The sequence below is a fragment of the Takifugu rubripes genome, chromosome 19 (genome assembly GCF_901000725.2).
Source record: "Takifugu rubripes chromosome 19, fTakRub1.2, whole genome shotgun sequence".
NCBI classification, from domain to species: Eukaryota; Metazoa; Chordata; class Actinopteri; order Tetraodontiformes; family Tetraodontidae; genus Takifugu; species Takifugu rubripes.
In genome coordinates, this window is record NC_042303.1 from 11456407 (window position 1) to 11477696 (window position 21290).

Genomic DNA, 21290 nt, shown 5'->3' on the forward strand with positions numbered 1-21290 from the left:
AAAAAGCCATCATTTTCTGTGCGTATTTGCTGTGGATGAAGTTCCTGCTTCTGTCCAGTCTGCGTCCCAGATGCAGTGAAAATATAGAAGGAGCCAATCACGGTTTCTTCAGCAGGAGGAGCTGCTGATTCGGTGCACAAGCGCAGCCAGAAAGTTGCGCCGCTCCTCCAGTCTCCACCTGACCGCCTATCCTCCCCGTCACGGTCGCAGCTGCAGCGCGCTCTCCTCCAGGCAGCCGTCCCTCATTCAGCCGAGAGTTGGAGCGATCCGCCACCGAGGTGCGTCCCGAAGATGCTGGCTTGTGCGGAGATGATCACTATGTGCCTGCAGTCGGCCAAAAAGAAGCATCTCCGGGCTCAGCAGCAGCAGCAGCCGCCGCCGCTGCGCACCGCCGGTCAGGGGTTAACCATCTTTTACGACGTGAGTGTCATTTTGAAACTTGGGTTTGAGTCAGCTGCATCCATCATGTGTGTGTGTGTGTGTGTGTGTGTGTGTGTGTGAGGGGGGGCAAAGTTGCGAAAGGACCTGCTGTGTGTAAAATGAAGCTTTCACAGCTGGAGCGGTTTAGGGGCTGCTGGGGGTCTCTCCTGCAACCACCCTGAAATTGTCTAATGCCACAGCACATGTGATAAAATGTTTTAACTTCACCAATTTTTGATGACGATTTAAATAATGTATCTTGCAGAGTGTTCTGCATCGTGGGTTTGTAACACTAAAAACACAATTTTAATCATCAGAATTTGAACCTCATGTGCCATTAAGGCCAAACATATCTCATCAGCCATCCGTGTTGACGGTGTGCAGTAATATCAGTCGACTGTATGTGCATTTAGTCATAACTTTTGATTTTAGGTTTTGATCCTGGAGGTTTAGAAGCCTCCACTGCTACTGTCAGCGTTTATGATCGTGCTGTGGTCCTTCCCCGTTTGTGCCATTTTTAGCAGCGTCCAAATTGACGTCTGCTGACTTTTCTTCCTAAAAAATTGGGAGCTTTGAGTAGAATCCTCCATGCTGGTTTCCTCATTGTTTTTGCTGTGTTGTTCTTAAGAACTCGCCTGCTGTTTCCCTCATTTATTCCAATAGTTATGAACGAACACCTTCCTCATTCTTGTTTGGCCCTTTCTGTCACATTCAGGTGCGCCTTTTGCCGGATGGCTCTCCATAGAGAGCGCGTCTCCGAGTGCAGCTCTCTCTGAAATGACTTTTAAATGCTCAGCAAGACTATAATTGCTCTAGTAGGTGAGCCTGTAACATTAGCAGCGGTGCAATTTAGCTCTTAATGTGTTTTTTAAAAAAAACGCATGCTGGCCAAAATTCTTTATTGGCTGTAGTTGACAAAATCAAAGCCACATTATCTGCCACTGAGTCAGCCTATAGCATTCACTGGTACATGAATCCTTGTGAAATGAGTCATTTAAAGCAAGTTCGAGCAGCAGTGTTTGTGACGGCATCCCATGAATATGTGGTCAACCTGTGTTGATGCTCTGAACAAATAGATGCGACAGTGGATTTTTGCAAAGACCTTTCTGCAAGTGTCAAAAAGAAGCATATCAGCTGGGAGGGAAAGCGGATCGATAAGCGATTGATTTTCAGAGAAAATGCCAGTAGATGAACTTAATTAATGCAATGGCACGCATCGATTGTCAACAGCTGCTCCCTGTGCCCCTGTGCTCCTGTGCACGCAGAACACACGCTCTCAAAACAGGGCTCCACCGTATCGTTTCCACAAGGTAAAGAGTCAAATCTTGTGCCAAGACTGTGAGACCTTGCTGTTAAAGTCAGCTCGGCTCCTCCAGCGACCTGCAGTTTAAAGACCCGGGACAATCAATAATTCTGCTGATGGTCCCCAGAGATCATCCTTTCACCGCCCTGCGTCACTATTTACATATTTATTAGCCTCAGTATTTACCAGGGTGGTAAAAATGTGGCACATGTAAAACAACATAAATAGATGCAACCTAGTAAAATAAAGGTCAAATCGGGAGTTTTATTCGGTCGCTTTAATCCCTGTGATTAATCTCTCTAAAGGTTTTACTTGCTTGTCGTCCCTGGGACACAGGCTTCCCATATCTCGGAGCAGACTCTAAAGCCCTGGATGAAGCACGGTGCCATCAGAGTGGAGTGTGAGAATTCCCACTGTCTTAACACCTGCCGTCATGGCGTCAGAGCAGCAGCACTCTGGGAAGCAGGCCTGACCTGCAGCGTCATCTTGAAGTGCTCCAAACCAAAAAGAAGCAAGGAAAACTGCAAACATGTGTGAGCAATGGCCTTCAGAAAGGTGCAGGAGGAGAAATGCGCGTTCCACATGGGTCCAAGCATCACATAAAAAGGGAAATTGTGAATGGAAAAGTACTTCGACCGCAAAGTTGAATATGTTAGAGCTACAAGTTGGGTGTAATTGGCAGGTTCACGGTCTAGACAGCTGCTTCAGAAATACAATAATGCTATGCTTTGAAGTGCCTGGGATCTATCTGGCATTTTAGTCCACTGAAGAGAAAAAGTGCTTTTGTTGGAGAGGGAAAAGTCATTGGAGAGAGTGAGTACAACATTTGCTGCGTACCTAGCATAGCAGGTACAGCGTGGAGTTATGAGGATGTAGAGATTAAATGGTTTCTGCTCATTTTCTGACTTGAGTGAAGGAATCCTTGAGCTGAAAGGAGTGTGTGCAGAGATCATGTTCCGTTATCACAGCAGGATCAAAGAGAGTGATCAAAGAGTGTAAAAGAGGCTATGGTGCGGTCTTAGGACAAAAGGATCTTTAAAAACAGGATAATATTAAACAAAGCACCTTTAATAGAACCAAGGGGCCCACGGCGAAATAGGCAAGCTGGAGGGATGTAACCAGCTGGTTGCTATGGCTCACCTCATCGCCAGTGTGTTAGCAAGCATCCATCTCCATCAGCATTGCTGCTATGTTTGTTTACAGGAGGCCAGCTGACATATTTGTTGTTCTTAGTCCAGTCATCCAAACCACTTATTGGGTATGAAAGCTGTTGCTTCAGTTTTGTGTCCTCAAATTGGTTTTTCTTTTGAACAGCCCATACAAAGCACTTCTGCTTCAATCTGTTGTTCTGTATTTGCCGTACAGACGAGCTACAATAGGTTTTTGGGCTGGCACTGGCCATTGTTTCCTGTGCTGTTGCCTAGCGCTCTCGATGGTCCTCGTCACATCTCACAAGTAAACAATTTGCTGATAATGACGCACTGAAAGGGTAAAGATCTTTTTTGACTCGTGTTTTTGTACCTCCGTCACCATTTCAGAGGTCGTTGAGGTTGAGCAGTGGTTAGTTTTACGCCATGTCTTTGTTATGGGCAATATTTGGATCCTCCATGTGGACTGAGTTTGAGTCTGAGGCCTGTTGTCAGTCCATCACTAATGTAGCATCTTTCAGTACCCAACAACTAAGGGATCATAGCTGAGTGTGCCAAGCTAACGTGATAAGAAAGCAAGGCTGTGCAGGCGTTAGAATTAGATTTTGAATTCTTTCCTCTTACATTCCCAGCTTTCCTGTGTTGGCTGAGGTGGAAGGATTCTGCAGCCTGGGCTGGCGCCTTCCGCTTTGACTTTTTCATCCCGGTAACTGCCGAGCAACTGCATTACTCTTCGAAGACTTCTGAAACGCTCGTTGCCTTGAAGCTGCGATAATGATGCGCCAACTCTGTTCTGCTCGGTCCGCTGATCAGCGCGCGTGTCGGAGAGGTCGCGTGGCACGCCATCGCCGGATCGCTAACTGAGTGGCTGGAGAAAAACGCCACCGTGGCCATGGCAACACTCCGTTGATCGTACAAAGGGAAATTTTCAGTGGAAAATGCAGCATACCAGCCCCTAATAGTTAAAAAGATTAGAGTGTTCTGGGCTGCTGAGTGTTCTCTGCAGAACCAGCACACAGTGGAACCCGGACATGTTAGTTTATCCATTAGATGCTTTGTTATTCTGGCAGTGGGACACACGTCACAAAGTGTTTGAGGAATTAAAATCCATTGTAAACGATATATCATTTAATCCATTTTGTTAGACATTTGGGCAGGAGCCTTACTTAATACTGGTTTAACTGTTCAAAAAAGCCCTTCAGACATTTAGAGTTTATTCAACATTCTCTGCCGCTCTTTCAAATTCATTTTATACTTGATTTTGCTTAATGATTTACTTTTCTTTTCACGCCATTCTAACATTCTAACAGGCCTTGTTTTAGAGACCTAAGCTACTCCCAGCCTTGTAAACTGGTGCAACTGGTGCATCTGAGTCCCCAGTTGCCACTGGTAATGGTCTTTAGATAGATAGATAGATAGATAGATAGATAGATAGATGGATAGATAGATGGATGGATGGATGGATGGATGGATGGATGGATGGATGGATGGATGGATGGATGGATGGATGGATGGATGGATGGATGGATGGATTATTTGCTGCCACAGAAACAAATCTACACCACATCAACCATTTTCTTGCCTTCTTGACTAATTGCTGTCGTTCCCTCTCTGTGTTCTCATTCTTTATGACGGCTGACATCTGTTTTCCTTCTTTTTTAGATTTTCCGCCGGGCAGACAAAAATGGTGAGTCATTTCTGTGAATATTGAGCGATCAAAGTTGGCTCACCGGTGCTTTCAGAACGCTCGTCATACATGTGTGAGCACAGAAATGTGATATTTCTGCAATCAGCATGTTAGAGATCAGTGTTATCAGTCATGATGTGCTTTATAGGAAACACACACACACACACACACACACACACACACACACACACACACACACACACGCGCAGCTGCACTGACTGGATTATACTCTAGCTGAACACCGACTTTTTGAAACTGTCTGGTTGTGTTGACCTGTGAACAGTTCAGCCTGGCTGGGAAATTAAAAGCCTGCCTGAATTCTGTGGCTTCATTTATCATCATTAAAGCTGAGCACCGGAGTTCGAGGAGCGCGGCATCAACGTCAGCCCTGCTGCAGACGTCCCTCCATCCCTGCAACATGCCGCCATCAGTTAAACAGCCCGAAGAGCCAATGAGCCGCGTTTACATGAGCCAGTATTGATCTACCTCACATGAGATTCAAAAATCTCTGTAATGATCAGATCAATGACAGAAGATGGTCATTTCAGTCCAACAGCCTATAAAAGGAGGTGACGGGAGAAGAAGGGCACGTCAATGGGACGGCGTGAGATTTATGGGGGGGCTGTAATTATCATTCCTGCAGAGAAATTACTTTTCAACAGCCCTTAACCGTCACTTTATCCTGCGCACGCTCACTTGTTCTGAGGCTGCTGACCAGCTTTATTCCCAGTTCGATAATGAGCTCGGCCGAGTCCGTCATCGCTCAAGCTGCCAAGCTGAAACAAGGAGGAGGAGGAGGAGGAGGCAGGAGCCACATTCGCAGGGAGCGGAGACAAAACAAACAATGAAAGAATATTCTGTGCATTTCTATTCAATAATAAACTGGATGGAACCTCATTCTATCCAATTTTGGACCGTGGCTTAACACAATATGTAAATTGTGGTGTAAAGTACTGCTGGGAGAAATTGAGAGGGCATTAAAAATGCATTTCAAAGAAAGCAGAACCAGAACGGGGGGCCATTTGTGGGGGATAAAACAGAGTTTGTTGAGGTTTCATCTGCAGATTTTAAAAGTCTGCTTCACCGCGCCTGGAAACAAAGCAGCCTCTTCACCGAAGGTCGTCAACGCCATTTCTTATATTGCAGCTAAATAATGGGATTGTAAAATCTACACGTAGAGGCACGCAAATAGTCAAAGCAGCGTTTGATGATTAAAAATACCTCTCTATTCAGTAGAAGCTCTTCAGTATTTCCAGTGTTTAAGGCAGGGCGTCAGTCAGGTGACAGGTGTTTGTTGTTGTTTACGGCTCTGTTTGTGGAAGCAGCAGTTATGGATGCGTACGCTGCATGAGCAGCACGCACGTGTTTGCATGTGTGGAAGGTCCTGAATCGTTGAGGCTTCCGAAGCCCAGGAACAGAGCGGTCAGCCTCAGACCATTAGTGAAGAGCAGAATGGAGAAAGAGACCGATGATAGATGAATACAGAAGAAAAGGAAGGGGGGGGGGGCTTTGGGCACAGACCTCTCAGCTCTGATGCCAAGGACGTCAGAGTCTGAGGTGTTTGTGGGCCTCCCAAGCGTTGACATAAAGTTACAGGATGCAGCCCTCTTGGTGACGCTGGTGGCTCCGCGGTGCATTCAGGGAACCGATAAACCACTTAGGAGAGGCGGCGGTGGGCCTAACGTCAGAGAGCTCAGAGTCCGACCTACTTTGTGTCCTACTTCACAGCACTTCTAGCTTCTGGTTTACTTGTTGGTGAGTTTTGTAATCTGTTAAGTTATTACCGGTAGATGATCTAAAAATATCTTTTCTGTGCATTCAGGTGAAACTTCAAATATAAATGTAATAATTGGTCCTGTAAGGCGCGACTATCTCTGGACACTCCACAGGAAAGAATAATTAATCTGTGGCGTTTATAATAGGAATCTTGGGAATATTAGAGCCCATGTGCTGCTTATAATTCTTTGGGCTTTGCATGAATATTTTATTCATTTGAGGGCACCAGCTGGTGTTTGGATAATGCAGCTGGTTTCTTTGCGGGGGAAGCGAACGACGCCTGAGCCACCCAAACTCACTCACGTCCTAATGCCACCTCAAACAACACGTTATAGCAACATTGCCCAAGTTAATAATTATTTACATTTCTCTCTATTTTTTCTTTTTTTTTAAGCTTACAAGCCAACGACTGAGATCAGAACAGTCAACAGTAGATGCGGCGAACGCCACCTGTCGCCATCCATCGTCCGCTATTCAGTATTGACAAGAAATTACAGGACTTGATTGTGTGAGCTCCGTTAAACCCCGAGATTAATGCTGTAGCCTTCCACATACTGTGTATGAGGCCCTCAGTTCACTTTGGATACATTTATTTTCACAGATGCTTTCCCACCGCCTTTTAATGTCTTCGATCAATAACTCGGCTGTCCAGGGTGTCTTCCTGCCTCCCGCTCACTGACTGATGCTGGAGGCCACAGAACCCTGGTGGCTGCGAATAAGCGGCGGTTAAAATTGATGGATTGTTGCAATAGGACGTGTAACCCAGATCTGTCAACACGCGTGGGGAGTGTCAGCGGTCCGCATTAGTCCATCCACGGAAGTCCTGAGACTGCTGTTACCTCAGAACTCTCAGACTCTCAGGCATGAAAAACTGGTGAGACTCTTTCTATCAGCTGGACTCGGTGGTCCAGCCACTGTCTGACCTTTTTTCAAAGTTACATTTTGTTGCCTGAAAAAAATTGCTTGATGGAGAAAGTGTGAGAATGTGAAATGTTGGTGGAAACGTGGGGGCATACAGCCAGGGAGGGTTATTTTCCCCCGAACACACACACTCTCTTATGACACCAGGCTAATTAAGAATCGACTTGGGAGAGCATCGGTGGCAGCCGCTGCAGACAGTGCGCGTATGTGGAGGAAAGAGCGTGCGTGGGATGTAAAATTGGAAACGCTGCGGCGGCGAGGGCGACGTTTCGTCTCGAGCTGCGCGTTATGCGTTCTGGTCAGAGGTCATCAGAAGTCAACGTGGCTCCAGCTGAACAGATGGTTGTCAAGCATGCCCTTGAATTCTCAGCTAAGTCATCCAATCGGAACTCCTGGTGTCTGTTTAGTTTATCTGTGTGGGGTCTGGAGGCCATTATTTGAGTGGAGCTGTTAGCAGGTAGTAGCACTAGCTTGTGCAGAACCCCCCCCCCCTCAAGATTTTTCATCCATAGTATTGATAACTCCTGAGAAAAATCTGTTTTATTGTACGTAATCTCCGCGGTACAGATGGCGATGCAGCACTTCTTCACAGAGACGTTCGTCTGTCTGTCACAACAAGCTGCGCTCGCTGGAAACTAGAAACTGCACTTAATCAGCAACAGCTCAGCATTATCAGCATTGGTTCTTCTTAACTTTATAGACAGTTTTGAAACTGAAGCAGCGATATAGTTCTGTGTGTCTTTTGTATTTCAGATGATGGTAAACTGTCATTTGAGGAGTTCAACACTTACTTCGCAGATGGGATCCTGACCACTGAGGAGCTGCAGGAGCTTTTCTACTCCATAGACGGGCGACAAAATAGGTGTCCTTGTGTTTTATTTGATTCTTTTTTTTAAAAATTGATTAATTATTTCTTATTTTACAGCGCTATTATTAAAGAGTCATTTATTATTAAAGATTATTATGAATTATATTATTATGAAGGAGTGGACTGTGGTTTTATGCTCAAAGGGCGAGCCATGAATCATGCAGACAGAATTATTGTGAACATGACGCACGGCCACTGCAGGATGTGCAAATGTGATGGCTTAAAATACCCTCCTTGGTTTGAACCTGACTGTCACACGCGTGTAGTTAGCTTAGCATATGGAAGCACACCTGTGATAAGAGATCAAAAAGATAAGAATGAATTAAATTGCTCTGTTTTTTTTTTCCCAACGCTGCATTTTCTAAGCTAATAAAACTATTTGCCACAGACTGTCCAGCAGTGACAATGGACCGAAAATGTCAATTTTAACGCAACAGGGAAGCTTTTTCTGCAGCGACTCAGCGAAATAATGTCAAATTTAAATATTTATGAACCATAAAAGGGGCCAATTTAAAATAACACTTCTCTAGCATTTACACAGGACAGTAAATTATTGGCTCACTTAGTCGTCTTGGGATGATTCAGTGTCCTTCTAGACCTTGAATCAAGCGTCCCTCTGTATTAAATGGCTAGAACACAAGCCTTGGCTGCTCATGATAATGTTTTTGGTCGGTGGACATCATCGCTTTGCCGCAGCTTTCCAACAGTGTTACGTTGAGTTACAGGTAAGAAACGTTATTGATTTCATGCTCCTGATCCAACTAAAAGGAAGTGGACATAACTGAGCGCTCCATCTTTCAACTTAACTACCATCTTTTCACAGTTGCATGCTCTGCTATTATCTTGGAGAAGTGAAGGCTTTGAATTTCCCTCATTAACTTTCAGCAATTTTTCTCCTTTTATCTCCTCTGTTGTGTCCTGCAGCAATCTGGACACTGAGAAGCTATCAGGTGTGTGAGATCCTCTCTGTATTTGCTTCACGGTGCATTCTTTTCAGATTGCCTCGTACATGGATCCATACTTTCAAATGATTAGCGGGGGGGGGGAGAGCAACTCATAACAATAGCTGAAGGAGCCCAGGCTGCTTTATTTGTGCTGCCAACTTCACATCTGTAATGGATAAATGAGAAAATAGCATTGTTCTCTTCTATCTAGGGAAAACAGGGAAATCATTTGCTCATTGTTATCGTTTTAAACTCACTGTTAACCCCATTTTAGCTAGCTAGCATCAGCAAAACTTGTTCCGTAAATACAAAATCCCGACCTCTTTTTTCATCCTCTGAAAAATGCAGTGGCTTTTTCAAATGGCCTGAATAACACGAGGAAATAGGACACTGACCTGTAAATAACAGTAGTACCCAAAATAAAACGTGCATTATTTATCAAGTGGGAATGGCATGTGTTCCGGCTGACGGCAGGAGGAGTCATCTCCATTTTCTCTTCCTCTGGATTAAATGATGGGAATTAAGAGTGTGCGTTGCTGGTAAAATTAGCCACTTGGATATAACGGAACGCCTGGTTTTCCCGGCCAATCACAACATTGACATGATCACCTGACTTTTCCTGATCGTGGAGCCCCGGCTGTGCCGCTTTGCTTTATTCAACATGAGAAAAATCAGGCCATTCCTCAGCCAGCTTGCTGCCCAGCTGCTTGTACAAGCTGGTGACCTCCTGCATCAACTAGTGCACTGCCTTTCTAACCAGTGTGCCAAAGTGTGGCGAAGCCGCTTCAGATGGTTCAGAATACAGCACCTGTCTGGTCTCTAACCAACTGAAGAGACTAGAGCTGCGCTGGCTACCTGCAGCTGCAAGCATTAAGTTCAAGTCACCGACGCTGGCCTACAGTACCAGCTGGATCTGCTCCCTCGTAAGTGAGCAATCTTGTTCGCAAAGCCGACTGTACAGGCACAGCAATCCAGACTACTCCAGCACACCTTGTTTCCCAATGGTGGGACGACCTCCCGAGCTCTGTCAGATCAGGGCCAAAAAGCTCTTGAAGACACAGCTCTTCCGAGGGCGCCTGCTCTCCTAACAGCACTTATCTTTCTCCTCCGATCTCGTCTCTCCTCCTCTGCTTCTCTCCCGTTTATATCCCTCTTCACAGCTCTGCACTGTCAGTTGGTGGTTTAGAACTATAATGTAGTCTTTTATTCACCATTGCATTGCTTGATTGAGTCGCTTACTTTAGTGCTAATTGACGAACACGTACAACTGAATGTAGCTTCTTTATTAGTCTGTAATATTGCTGCCAGCACATATACAGCACATCTGAATTTAAAGTGATCGTATTTCGGTCATGAACGCGGTCCGTAGCAAATGTGGGTGGTCTCGTCCGTTCCATCCTGTATTTGGGCTACTATTAGAAAGCTAGCTAGCATCAGCTTTTCTTCTTCCATGCAGCTGCTTTAAGATGAATACACATGGAAGTAGGTTTTGACGCTCCGCTGACGTGCAGCCTGGCAAAGTGGGAGAGGCAGAAAAGGAAAAGATGCAGCGTTTCTGCAGCATCTTCACGGTTTCTACATTGTTCCAAACTCATCATCAAAATTGAAATCCAAATATAAATACCAGAGTCTTGGCTGTTTCTATCATGCTCATGTCCCCTCATTCCATGTCCGTCTTGTGCCTCTGACTCGCAAAGTGATAAACCTTTAATAGCTCTGACGTGACTGTTTGTTTCCCATTAGATTACTTTTCTCAGCACCTGGGGGAGTATCTCAATGTGCTTTCAGCTCTGGAGAGCCTGAATATTGCCATTTTAAAGGCGATGGATAAGACTAAAGAGGTGAGTTTGTGTCTTTTTTCTGCTTTCTGCTGGTTTTTTGGGGTGGAAGCTGATGAATGGGGAGTTGGTGTAATAACAGACAGGTCACCCTAATCCAGGGAGTAGAGGACGGACTGGGAGGAAGTGCTGGGAAATGTTGACTAAGCGTGGAAATATCTGCTATATAGTCTATAATGTTCAGCTAAAGTGCTTTTATTCATTTTACTCCAACGCTGACAAAAGTGAGAAATCTATAGAGGACGGTGCCACTTATTCAGCAGCTGTGCTGTCAGACCTTGTCGTGGACCGCTGCCTCTGAGAGGCATTTGCAGCCGCAGCTGCTTGTCACCTCAAGTTCTGACAAAGAGCTGCTGTGCCAGTGCTTCATTAGCAGGTTTTCTTTGATAAGACTCCTGCGAGAATGCTTAATCACATCTGTGTTTAGGGACTCCGGCAACAATTATGAGCCATCTTATAATCACCATCTTAGAAACTGTGGAGCTGGATGCAGCCGTCACGCACTCATCTGCGGTTGCTCTGCCCTCTTTCTCTCTCTTTGCCCTCTCTCTCTCAGGAGTACCAGGGGTCCAGTGTGTTGGGCCAGTTTGTCACCAGGTTCATGCTAAGAGAGACGTCCAGTCAGCTTCTGTCCCTGCAGAGATCCCTGCAGTGTGCCACGGAGGCCGTGGAAGAGCAGAGCAGCCCCGCACCGTCAGTACTGCACCCTGACCCCTCACATTTCACAAGTTTCAAGTTTATGCTGGAGATACAGGCCTATATGAGTAGCTACAGTGACCCCCACAACTGCATTCAGAACCGTTAGCATCATGCTAACGTGAAACCTTCCCTTGGAGGCTCTGGGCCCATTCACACTGGGGCTATGGGGCACTGGGATTTCTTCTTCGTTGGGCTTTGTTTCCTGATTATCTGTTTGGTTCAGTTTCTAGCGTGCAGTGTGAAAGCAAAACAAATTAAAGGGTCTAATTAAGCCAGTCAAAAAGAAGTTCCCAAGAATTCCTGGTACCGAGACGCCCTTTATCTGATTCCTGTAATGTATATTTCGCCACAAGGTGTCACCAAATTTTACACAATGGCTAATTAAATGTGATTATGTTAACAGGAACTGTCTATTTATTCAATGCTGGGGACTTGCAGCCAAACCATACGTAACGAAGTCAGCACTGGGTTAAACAGTGTGGAACTCTCTTAAAACTGTCTCATATTTCTCATATTCTATTCTCATATTCTCATATTTCTCTGGATACGTTGTGGTTGGTGACCGTGATTCTTTGACGCATCATTTATTAAAGGGAAGCAGTGCAACCAAAGAAGTTGTAATGAGAAGGAGCCCACCTCAACGACATGCAGACAGTTTCAATCCAGAGTCTCAAATAATGAGGACGTTTACATTTGGGGACTTTGTGGCTGCAGGTTGGCATGTGCTGTAGTCGGTCACAGTAGGATTACTGGCTATAAAAGTTACACAGAAAGACTAAGGATCCATTTACCTATAAGCATATTCTTATTTCAAGTTTTCGTATTATATATTTATTATTATTACTTATTGTCTTTTTCTATCCTTGCATTCCGAATGTCTTTTCCTCGGCGTGTTTTTGCTCCTGTTGCACCATAAATGTCCCCCGTTGTGGGACAAATAAAGGAATCTGAGTCTGAATCTGAATCTAATGGAGCTGGAACTGTGGTGATTTATGGCGGAGTGATGCGGGGAAGGTGAGGGAATATAGAGAGGACCGATAAGAGAGGCTGATAAATATAAGCATGGTGATAACGAGAAAGCCAACAGAGAGAGAGAAAGTAGACGCGTAGAAAGAGGAGGACATAAGAAAGAGAGCAGAGAAGTGTTGGTCCCCAGTAGCTGAATTTTAGCCGAAATAGCAGATTTCCGTATATGTTTGGTTGGCAGCAAACAGCTTATTTCGCTTCCTTCGCTTCCCTGCAGTGGATTCATGGCTGTTGCTGTGGCCTTTGGGCTCCAAGCTGTTCTCAGCATGAGAAGCTCCAAGGAACGTGCTCCCTCTGTGCTGCACACACCCCCCCACCCACCTCACAAACATTGGGCTCTTACGTATACGAGACAAGAGGACAGAGAGGGGAGCAAAATCAAGCCCCACGCTTGCACGTAAACACACGCGCCGAGGATCACAACGCCGCAGTGGCGCTTCTCTCTTCCGTTTCCCATCTGCCTGCTGCCTCTTCCAGCCCTGCACTATCGTGCTATGTGCTTTTAATCCTCATCCCGATGACGCTTCCTGTCTTCCGGCCTGATGTCTGTTTCTTGGCCTTCCGCTGCAGGAGGGAAGCAGCAGCGGTGGAGCAGGTAGCCACACAGAGGAGTGGCAGGCGGTGCGCGCGCAGGGGCCAGAATAAAGCCTGCATATCTGCCCGCTCCGCTGCTCCGGCCACAGGTAAGAACTGCATCTTATTACTCTCAAACACCTCCTGCAAATCGAATTATCTTAACAAATCCTTAACAAACAACTGAGAAAGTGTGAAAGGCAGAACTTCTTGCTGTTGAACTCCATATTATCCAGATCGAGTCCACCAGACTTCAGATCGTTCATAGGCTACATCTGCACTGTAAACCAACAGGCTTGGGCTATAATACGGCTAAGGCCTAATTAACCTGTAACAGTAAATAATTAAGACTTTATTTCGCTCAACCGGTCACTCCCAGACCTTTAACGAAGACATTTGATGGTGTCGACTTGGCATGTTCTGGGTTTATACTCTCGGGTGCCTGGAGATTAAAAATGACCTCCAAATATTGGCCTCACAATAACTACATATTAAATACCAAGATCTTAACTCTTAGGTGACCGTTAGGATTAGGATAGGGAGTGTGTGTGTGTGTGTGTGTGTGTGTGTGTGTGTGTGTGTGTGTGTGTGAATGATAGGACTGCCTCCTGGGGTTGATTCCACCCCTTTGACCATGGCTGCTCAACAGATATTTCCAAGCCTCAACGCTGGTGCTGAAGGCACCGATCAAAGCTTGTAACAGACGTGGACAAACTGCGGCCCCGTTAGGTTCTTTAGTCCGGCTGGACGGCCGACCTGCCAGGAAACGGTGGCAGTTTCCAAAGAACAACATCGTCAGCTTCCACTTTGCAGTGACGCTTGTTTTTACCAACTCTACTAGCCGGCAAAACATTAAATGTGAATTTCTCTGCTGTAATGAAATAAACGCACGTGTAAAATAAGCCTGACACGTTCACGCGCTGTTGCCAGTTAAAGGCCAAACGCTTAAACATAAACACTCCTGGTTTGTAATGACCTATTACTACCAACAGGCAGTTAACAAATATATCACGCAGAGCGGAATAGATTTTACAGTTCTGTCAGCTCAACAGTTCCATTTTTAATATAACAATAAAGTCAGTTTGTGACCAAACTCGCTGTTAGTTAGTAGTCAACATTAATAAAATGATACAGGAGGGTTAAATGATGGTATCCACAAGCTTTAGGTACCTAACTAAGGTACAAATCTCCCAGTAAGCTCCAAAACACTAGTGGTACTGCAGGGGCACTAAAAGTGGAATCACTGTTATTATATTAGATTATAGACGTCTATAGATTATTATAGATTATATGATTGTGATTTCAGAGGGCGGCATCGAGGATGAGGAGAACTGGTGCTCTCAAATCAACAAGCTGCAGCAGCTGCTGGATAAACTGGAGTGTCAGGTAAAAGGAAATAGAATTTCCAGTGAGGTGTTCACTGAATGTGGCGCCGTTGTGTCAACAACAACAACAACAACAACAACAACAACAAGGCTTCAGCTCTCATCACACATCTCCTCTGTTGTCCGACTGATTCTGACCCTTTGCTCTGCTCTAGGTTGCTTTTTTTTTAAAAACAAACTTTATTGGCTTCTAACTCCCCAAGTTCAGATTTTTATTCACAAACCCACAAACAAAGAAATCTGCTCTGCAGGCTTCGGCTGTGACCAGCCAGAGGGATTCAGACCGCAATATCAGAGCGGTTCATAACCTGCACGAGGGTCTATGTGCAATATCCGCCCTCACACTTGCTCCCCACCTTCATCACACTCAGCCCCTGCACGCCTGAGTTCTACCTCATTTATATAGCTTATTTTCCTCGCCTCCGTGACCATAGAAATTCAGCCTGTTGGCACGCACAGAAGGACGCCTAGCCTTTAGGGTGGATTATTATTGAACTATTCGTATACATTTAGATTGGATGGCTTTCCAGAGCTGCTCCGCATTTTTAAATTTTTGCTTTTAAGGTATGTTTTCATCTTCTGGTCAGTGGGAGATCATTTAAATTACACTCTTAACTGTTACTCTCAGGTTGGTAAATGACTGATCTTCACTGATAAATAAAGTTACGGTGGCTAAAAGCTTTGACCTGTGACACGTTTCAAATACAGCTTGAAATGTTTAACATGAATGCCTTGTTTACCACGCTGTACACTGAAGACTATAAAAGAATTATTATAAACAATATAATTCAACATAAAAGAGTAAAACCTGTAGAAAATAAAGACCTAAACAAATATCTAGCAAAAAATCTAAACTAGGAATCATGTAGCATCCAGTGACATGCTTGTTAAATAATGGTAGTAAAGCAATAACCTTCACCATCTGAGGCAGTTCAAATGGAGTTAAAGTCCAGCAGCAGTTAGCCATTAGCAACATTAGCAGCTCACCCATGATAAATGCAGATCTTCAGTGAATTGGTGACGATGGGAACAGATTTTGCCAACATCTGATCTGAGAGTCTGTCCAGATGTCCAGTTCCAGTTCTGTGATGCAGGGGTGTAAATGTCTTCAGTGGCTCGACGACGCCGTGCGGCTTTGTTGCATTTGGTTTAGTTGCTGCCTCTGAACTTCTTCTCCTTCCTTTTTTAAGAGTCCCAAGTTGGAGCCGCTGAAGGAGGACACGCTGGCGAGCACGTACAAGTCTGTGAGTCCACAGAATTGGCGTGAAAGATCTTGAAGTCATTGAGCATTTTTCATCTTGTATATTGACTTTTTAAATTGTTCCAACCAAAACCTGGCTGATTACTGCATAGCTCTCACAGTAATTGAGGTTTTCTGGTTTGAGCCTGAAATGATGACAAAAGTGCTTTAAATTGAGCCATTCTGCAAATGGGCATGATTTTATTCATGGACAGTGTGAATGTGTTCATCTGCGAGTGCATCTTTATCTTCAGATCAATGCCGTCGTGTTGGTTTGTTACCCTCTATAATTACAGAACGCTCCAAAAACGTTTCATTGGGATCCTCGGCTCGTTCACTGTGTGTGGGAACTTGTACGTCAAGTCAATATGGTGACTTGCTTGTGTTTAAATATTAATAAAATAGCCAAAGTGATAAATACAAACTAAACGCAGTTTTAATGATGGAATATTTAGGAGTCCTTCTCGAAAATGTCAAAGAAAATCCTCCTTTTTAATTAGTGTCTTCAGTATTGTTTCCCAACATGCTGCAACTAGCTATAGCATCACAATCACTCTTCTGATGATGAGGTTACCAGTAGGTCTAAAGAAATAGCAAGCATGAACCTCTTTCTGCTCACTTTTTCCCCGAAGAGTTGCAACTGCGTCCAGTGTATCGGACACAGATTTGTATCAGCACCAGCGGCTTTGGAACCGACTCCATCCTGCGCTCTGATTGGCTGGATGCTAAGGGAAAACTCGTGAGACTGAAGTGGAGCTAACGAGGGGCACCGCGAGACAAGTTTCCCTTTTTTGCTACAGTTTGGACTCAGCACCGAATTCAAAGAGGGGGCGTAGCAGATTGATGACCACGGTGGGGTCAAGCCCCGGCGAGGACGCCAGAGGGATGCGGCTTGTTAGCTGAGCGCATCCCACAATAAAAGTGAAACGAGAGCAGCAAACCAGTGTTCACAGGTTTTAGGTTTTCGAGCCGAAGGATAGAAAATTCCAAAACTCATGGATGACTGTGTTGTTTGGCTTTGCCTTGTTTAAACTGCTGATGTTCTGGATGAAAACTGTCAAAACTAAACTGGCCGTATTTCCCCCCATCACTGATAACTGGACTGATAATATCAGAGCACCAAGAGTTGCTATATCGTTTTATATCAAGATGTCATGAAATCCTTGAAAGGTTCACACCTTGAAAAATTCCCACCAAAATTTAAAAATCGCTAACTTGCCTATTTAATCCTCCTCAGATGGATCGATCCGGGTGACATGACTGTTCATCATGTCATCAGCATAATGAATATACTGAAGTTAATTACTTCAGCATCGTCAGCATACATTCGACTTTACCTGTTGCTATTACTTGGAAATCTGGCGTCGCCGTTGTAAGAGTTCACACATTAGCATCTTTGTAGGGGGCTTTGGATGTTTTCAGCAAGGAAACACATTAAGTCATCTTTTCTACAGTTTTTATATAAAAAACAAATGAATAAAAGCAATTGAGGAAATACAAGGATAAAAAATGTCTTCTGTTTGTGGTCTTTTGGTCTGATTCCCCCCAGAACATCCTGCTGGTTCAGAGGCAGATGGCCGTGACCGATAAGGATCTGGACGATTTCGGGGGATTTCTGAAGAGCTACGTCGATGCCACCTCGACCCAGCCCGAGAACCTGCAGTGAGTGTCCTGTGTGGGAAGGTTTCCAGTTAATGGAGAACCTTTTTAGGCTTTCTGTCGCCTGTCATCCCGACACACCAGCACTCATCAGTCCTCGGATAAGGAGAACCTTTCAGGTTTTCCAACAAGCCCTGTTGGAAAGTTCCATTTCAACACAAACAAAGGCACAAAGTAAAGCCGTTATGGCGGAATTATTGGCAGGTTCCTTTCAGTGGTGTTGTGGAGAAATACCATTTTTGAGCAGGTTCAAACATTTTCACGTTAGAGTGCTGAATGTAAACTGGCTTTGACTTTGAATCCTGTTCTTCGCTCTTCTTTTCATCTCTGTCAGCGTGTCCGTTCAAAAGCTCCCGGGAAAGTCGTGTTACATAATGTATGAGTTCTGGCAAGATCGCATCTCCTGGATGAGGTCAGTCTGTGTGTGTGTGTGTGTGTGTGTGTGTGTGTGTGTGTGTGTGTTTGTGTGTGCGCGCGTGTGTGTTTTATAAATCAGTATTGGCTCTTTCTGGCAGTTTCTGATGGAAATGTTCCTCACCAGTGACGATGAGCAGATGGCCCATCTCTCAGTTGGCACTAGAGATGGCACACACACACACACACACACACACACATACACACACACACACACACACACACACAATACAAGAACACACACACACACACACTCGAGCCCCTCAACCCAGTACAGATTTACTGTCACCTTCTTCCTTAAATGTTGTCACGCTGCAGCTTTAAAGCAAAGGTTCTGATGTAGCCACAAACACACTCAAATACACACACACACACACGACAAATGAAGCTTTCTATCTTCATAGACGCACACGTGACTATATTAATCTCTGCACACAAACAGCATAAAGATGATGTGGGAACGTTTGTGGGGCCATTTATTTATTCAGTTGTATATGCTGCTTTGGTCCAAAACAAGTCATGAAAGCAGTTACACACAACTTTGTGTCACATGTTAGTGTGTTAGGGGGGAACAAAAGCCAAATTTAGCCCCACTTTCTCACATTATTTATTCATTATACTCCTGGTTCCATTGGATCCGCTGTGCTGTTAGATAGTAGAGGGTCGCCGACATCCAGCAGCAGCAGCTTTAACTGCAGGCGCTGACCTTCAATAAAGCCACTCGCTCGGGTACTGACAAGCCAGGTTTCATCCCCTGAGTTGGGGGGGCGGCAAGCGTCCACCTTCTCAGGCTCAGGTTCAGGGCCGCGAGTCTTTCAGAGTGCTTGTTTTCAGCAGAAGAGTCGATGTGACGTTCTGCTGCTGCACATACGTGATTTATTCATCATCCTTCTGATTCTGACTTTGATTCCTTCTCCTTTTGTTCCTGTTTGTGCAGCTACCTGCAGTCCGACAGCAGTAAAGTTTTCCAGCGCCACATCATCGACATGCTTGAGGACACTGAAGTAGTTTCCACCATGCTGATCCCAGGTGTGTACATGCATCCCTTTGAAGCCTCTTAGCTAGCACAACATGTCCTGCTGGATTATCGCTTAGATGCGTCTGTTTATAGGTTTATTAAGCTTTTTCCTGGTCGTGCTCATGTCAAAAAATCCCGACCAGAGATAGCTGGGGGGGGGGGTTATTTTAAATTTGTTGCCTTGACGTCGTCAACTCTATTGGAGTGCGCACACACGCAATGAATCACCGCGGCAACCATCCGTCTCTCACCACGTTTATCGATCAACAGTCAAAGTGCGCATCCAAAAGATGCCGCGTGCTATGTTTGCAGCTTCTTCCCATTTGTCGCAGACAGCGATTCAGGTGCGTGGGTTATGCTCGTTGCTAGGCGACCGTAATTGGATGTTTATGTCTTTATCTGTGGCTCCGCATCTGCGTGCTGTGCTTTTAACACCTCCTGTGTAAATGAAGGCATCGGTTCTAGGTCAGTTTAAAAATGGAAAGAGTAGCTTTCAAGCTTCGACCTATTTCAGTTATGTGGCGTCCGTTACAACCAAGATGGTCCGTCACCAAAAACAGAACAAGCACCAGCGGCAGGAGACGCTCGCTTTTAACAGGGAGAAACCTCAAGCAGGGCCCTGCTCATTTGGCGGATGGAGACTTGAACAGACAGATTAACCAGACATTTGGCTTTATTTGACTCAGATACTCAGATCTGGACAAACATGCCACTAAATGTCCTCTTTAAGCGCCAGACTGCCAGAGAAAATACCGAGAGCCCCGCGTTGGCGACTTGACATCAGTAAGTGTGATTTATCCCCCGAATGCTAAATGCCCAGCAGGCACCCCCTCCTCCATTATGCTGGCTCTGGTGAAACGTTTATCAAATGAATGTGAAAGAAACTGGAGCTTAAGAGCGCAGCGTTTAGATGAACGCCGTCTTCCCAGGATCCTGACATGCACCGTGGGGGATTCGTAGCGCTGTGAGCTGCATCGTGTGTTGATATGCCTCCCTCTCCCACTCAGCTTCCTGGTGGATCATGACTAACAACTGATCCGCCGTGTCACATCTTCGGCCCACACTGTCGCACGGACCGAGACACGCTGGCACATCCTCCCGCCCACACGCAAGCAACACAACTGTGCTGAGGAATCTGGAAAAGGGATCCATATGTTTGAAAGCACCAGGGGACTGAGATGACCCCCCCAGCAGCATCTTTTAATGCTCCTCTGTCTTCTTCACCTGCTCATTTTGCTGCTTTTCTCAACAAAAATAAGGGATAGTTGCCCCCCTGTAGCTGGTGTGTTGATTGGAGGGAGTTTTCGGTAACGCAAACATCATTTTACTGTAGTAAATGTGTAAATATACACACATAGGCCCCCCTGTTGTGTTTGTCTGGTATTTCCTGTGAACAACGAGCGTAAAACGGTCATCTGAGTCACAGAGGAAAAGTTCTGACCAGCTTTGGATGCAATTATGTGTTATTAGAATTTATTTAATAAGGATAAGATATATGGAGGGAGGTGTTACTGTCATCCAAACATGCATGCTGATGAATGCTGCCAGAAAACCCTTTCAGTCAGATTCTGCTTATATATTCTGTTTGAACGATATATGAAGTGCTTGTAGTTCTTTATAAATGTAGCTAGCCTACCGTCTTGTGCCAAAATAGCTTCGACAGTTATCAGTTAGTTGCTCCTTGGTCTTCAACACGAGGCTGTTCATGGGCCGAGCGTCAAGGAAAAGACTAATTACAGTCGGGCTTTGTGTCTTATTGGATTTCATTGTGTCACTAAGTGGCACAGAATAAATATATCTATCGTATTAGAGCTTATTCCACATGTTTATTCCATATGAGGCTCATTTATTGGTGTCCTTATATTTCTTTTGTGTGTTTTGGGTTTATTTTTTTGGTTTAGTGATGCCCAAACCACTTGTAAACACACAAACATCTTTATTAAAATCATGGAAACCAATAAAGTGTCTGTTTTTGGTGCTTCTATAAAGCAGTTTTAAGTCACACATATTTCATATATCGTCAATAGAAAAAAATGGGACTATAATGGGATTTGCAGCTCATTTTTCTAACATTCAGACTTTTCCCACCTCCCCATTAGAATAATTGGATGAATGTGTGTGTGGCGCGTGACGATCCGGGGGTATATTACTGCAGGCGCTACACTCCAATAGACAGACTCGTGCTTTACTGGTTGTTTCCAGTTTAATTAACCGCAGTCACGAGGAAGGAAAAGGGGGGCTCGGAATGTTTTATCACGGCTGAAAATGGAAATGCACACAAATACCAGAGCTGTGGTGTTTGTGTGTGTGATCAAGGCTGGAAATCCCACTGATCTCTCAGCCTGTCTGCCTGCGAGGGACAGCTCTGCAG

At 45.0% G+C, this 21290-nt stretch overlaps 1 protein-coding gene and 1 long non-coding RNA gene across 2 annotated transcripts; both read left to right on the forward strand.

Annotated features, from left to right (window-relative positions):
• Window positions 1-45: 45 nt before the first annotated feature.
• necab3 (N-terminal EF-hand calcium binding protein 3) lies at window positions 46-20871 on the forward strand. Its single transcript, XM_011614068.2, has 13 exons — window positions 46-420; window positions 4534-4558; window positions 8009-8117; window positions 9048-9073; window positions 10811-10908; window positions 11462-11598; window positions 13201-13313; window positions 14510-14589; window positions 15779-15832; window positions 17378-17490; window positions 17822-17899; window positions 18839-18930; window positions 19927-20871. The coding sequence occupies exons 1-13, from the start codon at window positions 292-294 to the stop codon at window positions 19953-19955; spliced, it is 1083 nt and encodes a 360-aa protein (XP_011612370.2). The 5' UTR covers window positions 46-291; the 3' UTR covers window positions 19956-20871.
• LOC115246990 (uncharacterized) lies at window positions 1632-4011 on the forward strand. The gene is made up of 3 exons (XR_003886088.1): window positions 1632-1730; window positions 2029-2256; window positions 3504-4011. It is a non-coding gene; the product is annotated as an uncharacterized lncRNA (long non-coding RNA).
• Window positions 20872-21290: the final 419 nt, after the last annotated feature.

Bases quoted from the DNA above. Each gene is read 5' to 3' on its own strand.
- necab3 (XM_011614068.2), top strand. From the start codon at position 292: ATGCTGGCTTGTGCGGAGATGATCACTATGTGCCTGCAGTCGGCCAAA. The intron at 421-4,533 runs GTGAGTGTCATT...CTTCTTTTTTAG, and splicing joins GGTTAACCATCTTTTACGAC to ATTTTCCGCCGGGCAGACAA. The intron at 10,909-11,461 runs GTGAGTTTGTGT...TCTCTCTCTCAG, and splicing joins CGATGGATAAGACTAAAGAG to GAGTACCAGGGGTCCAGTGT.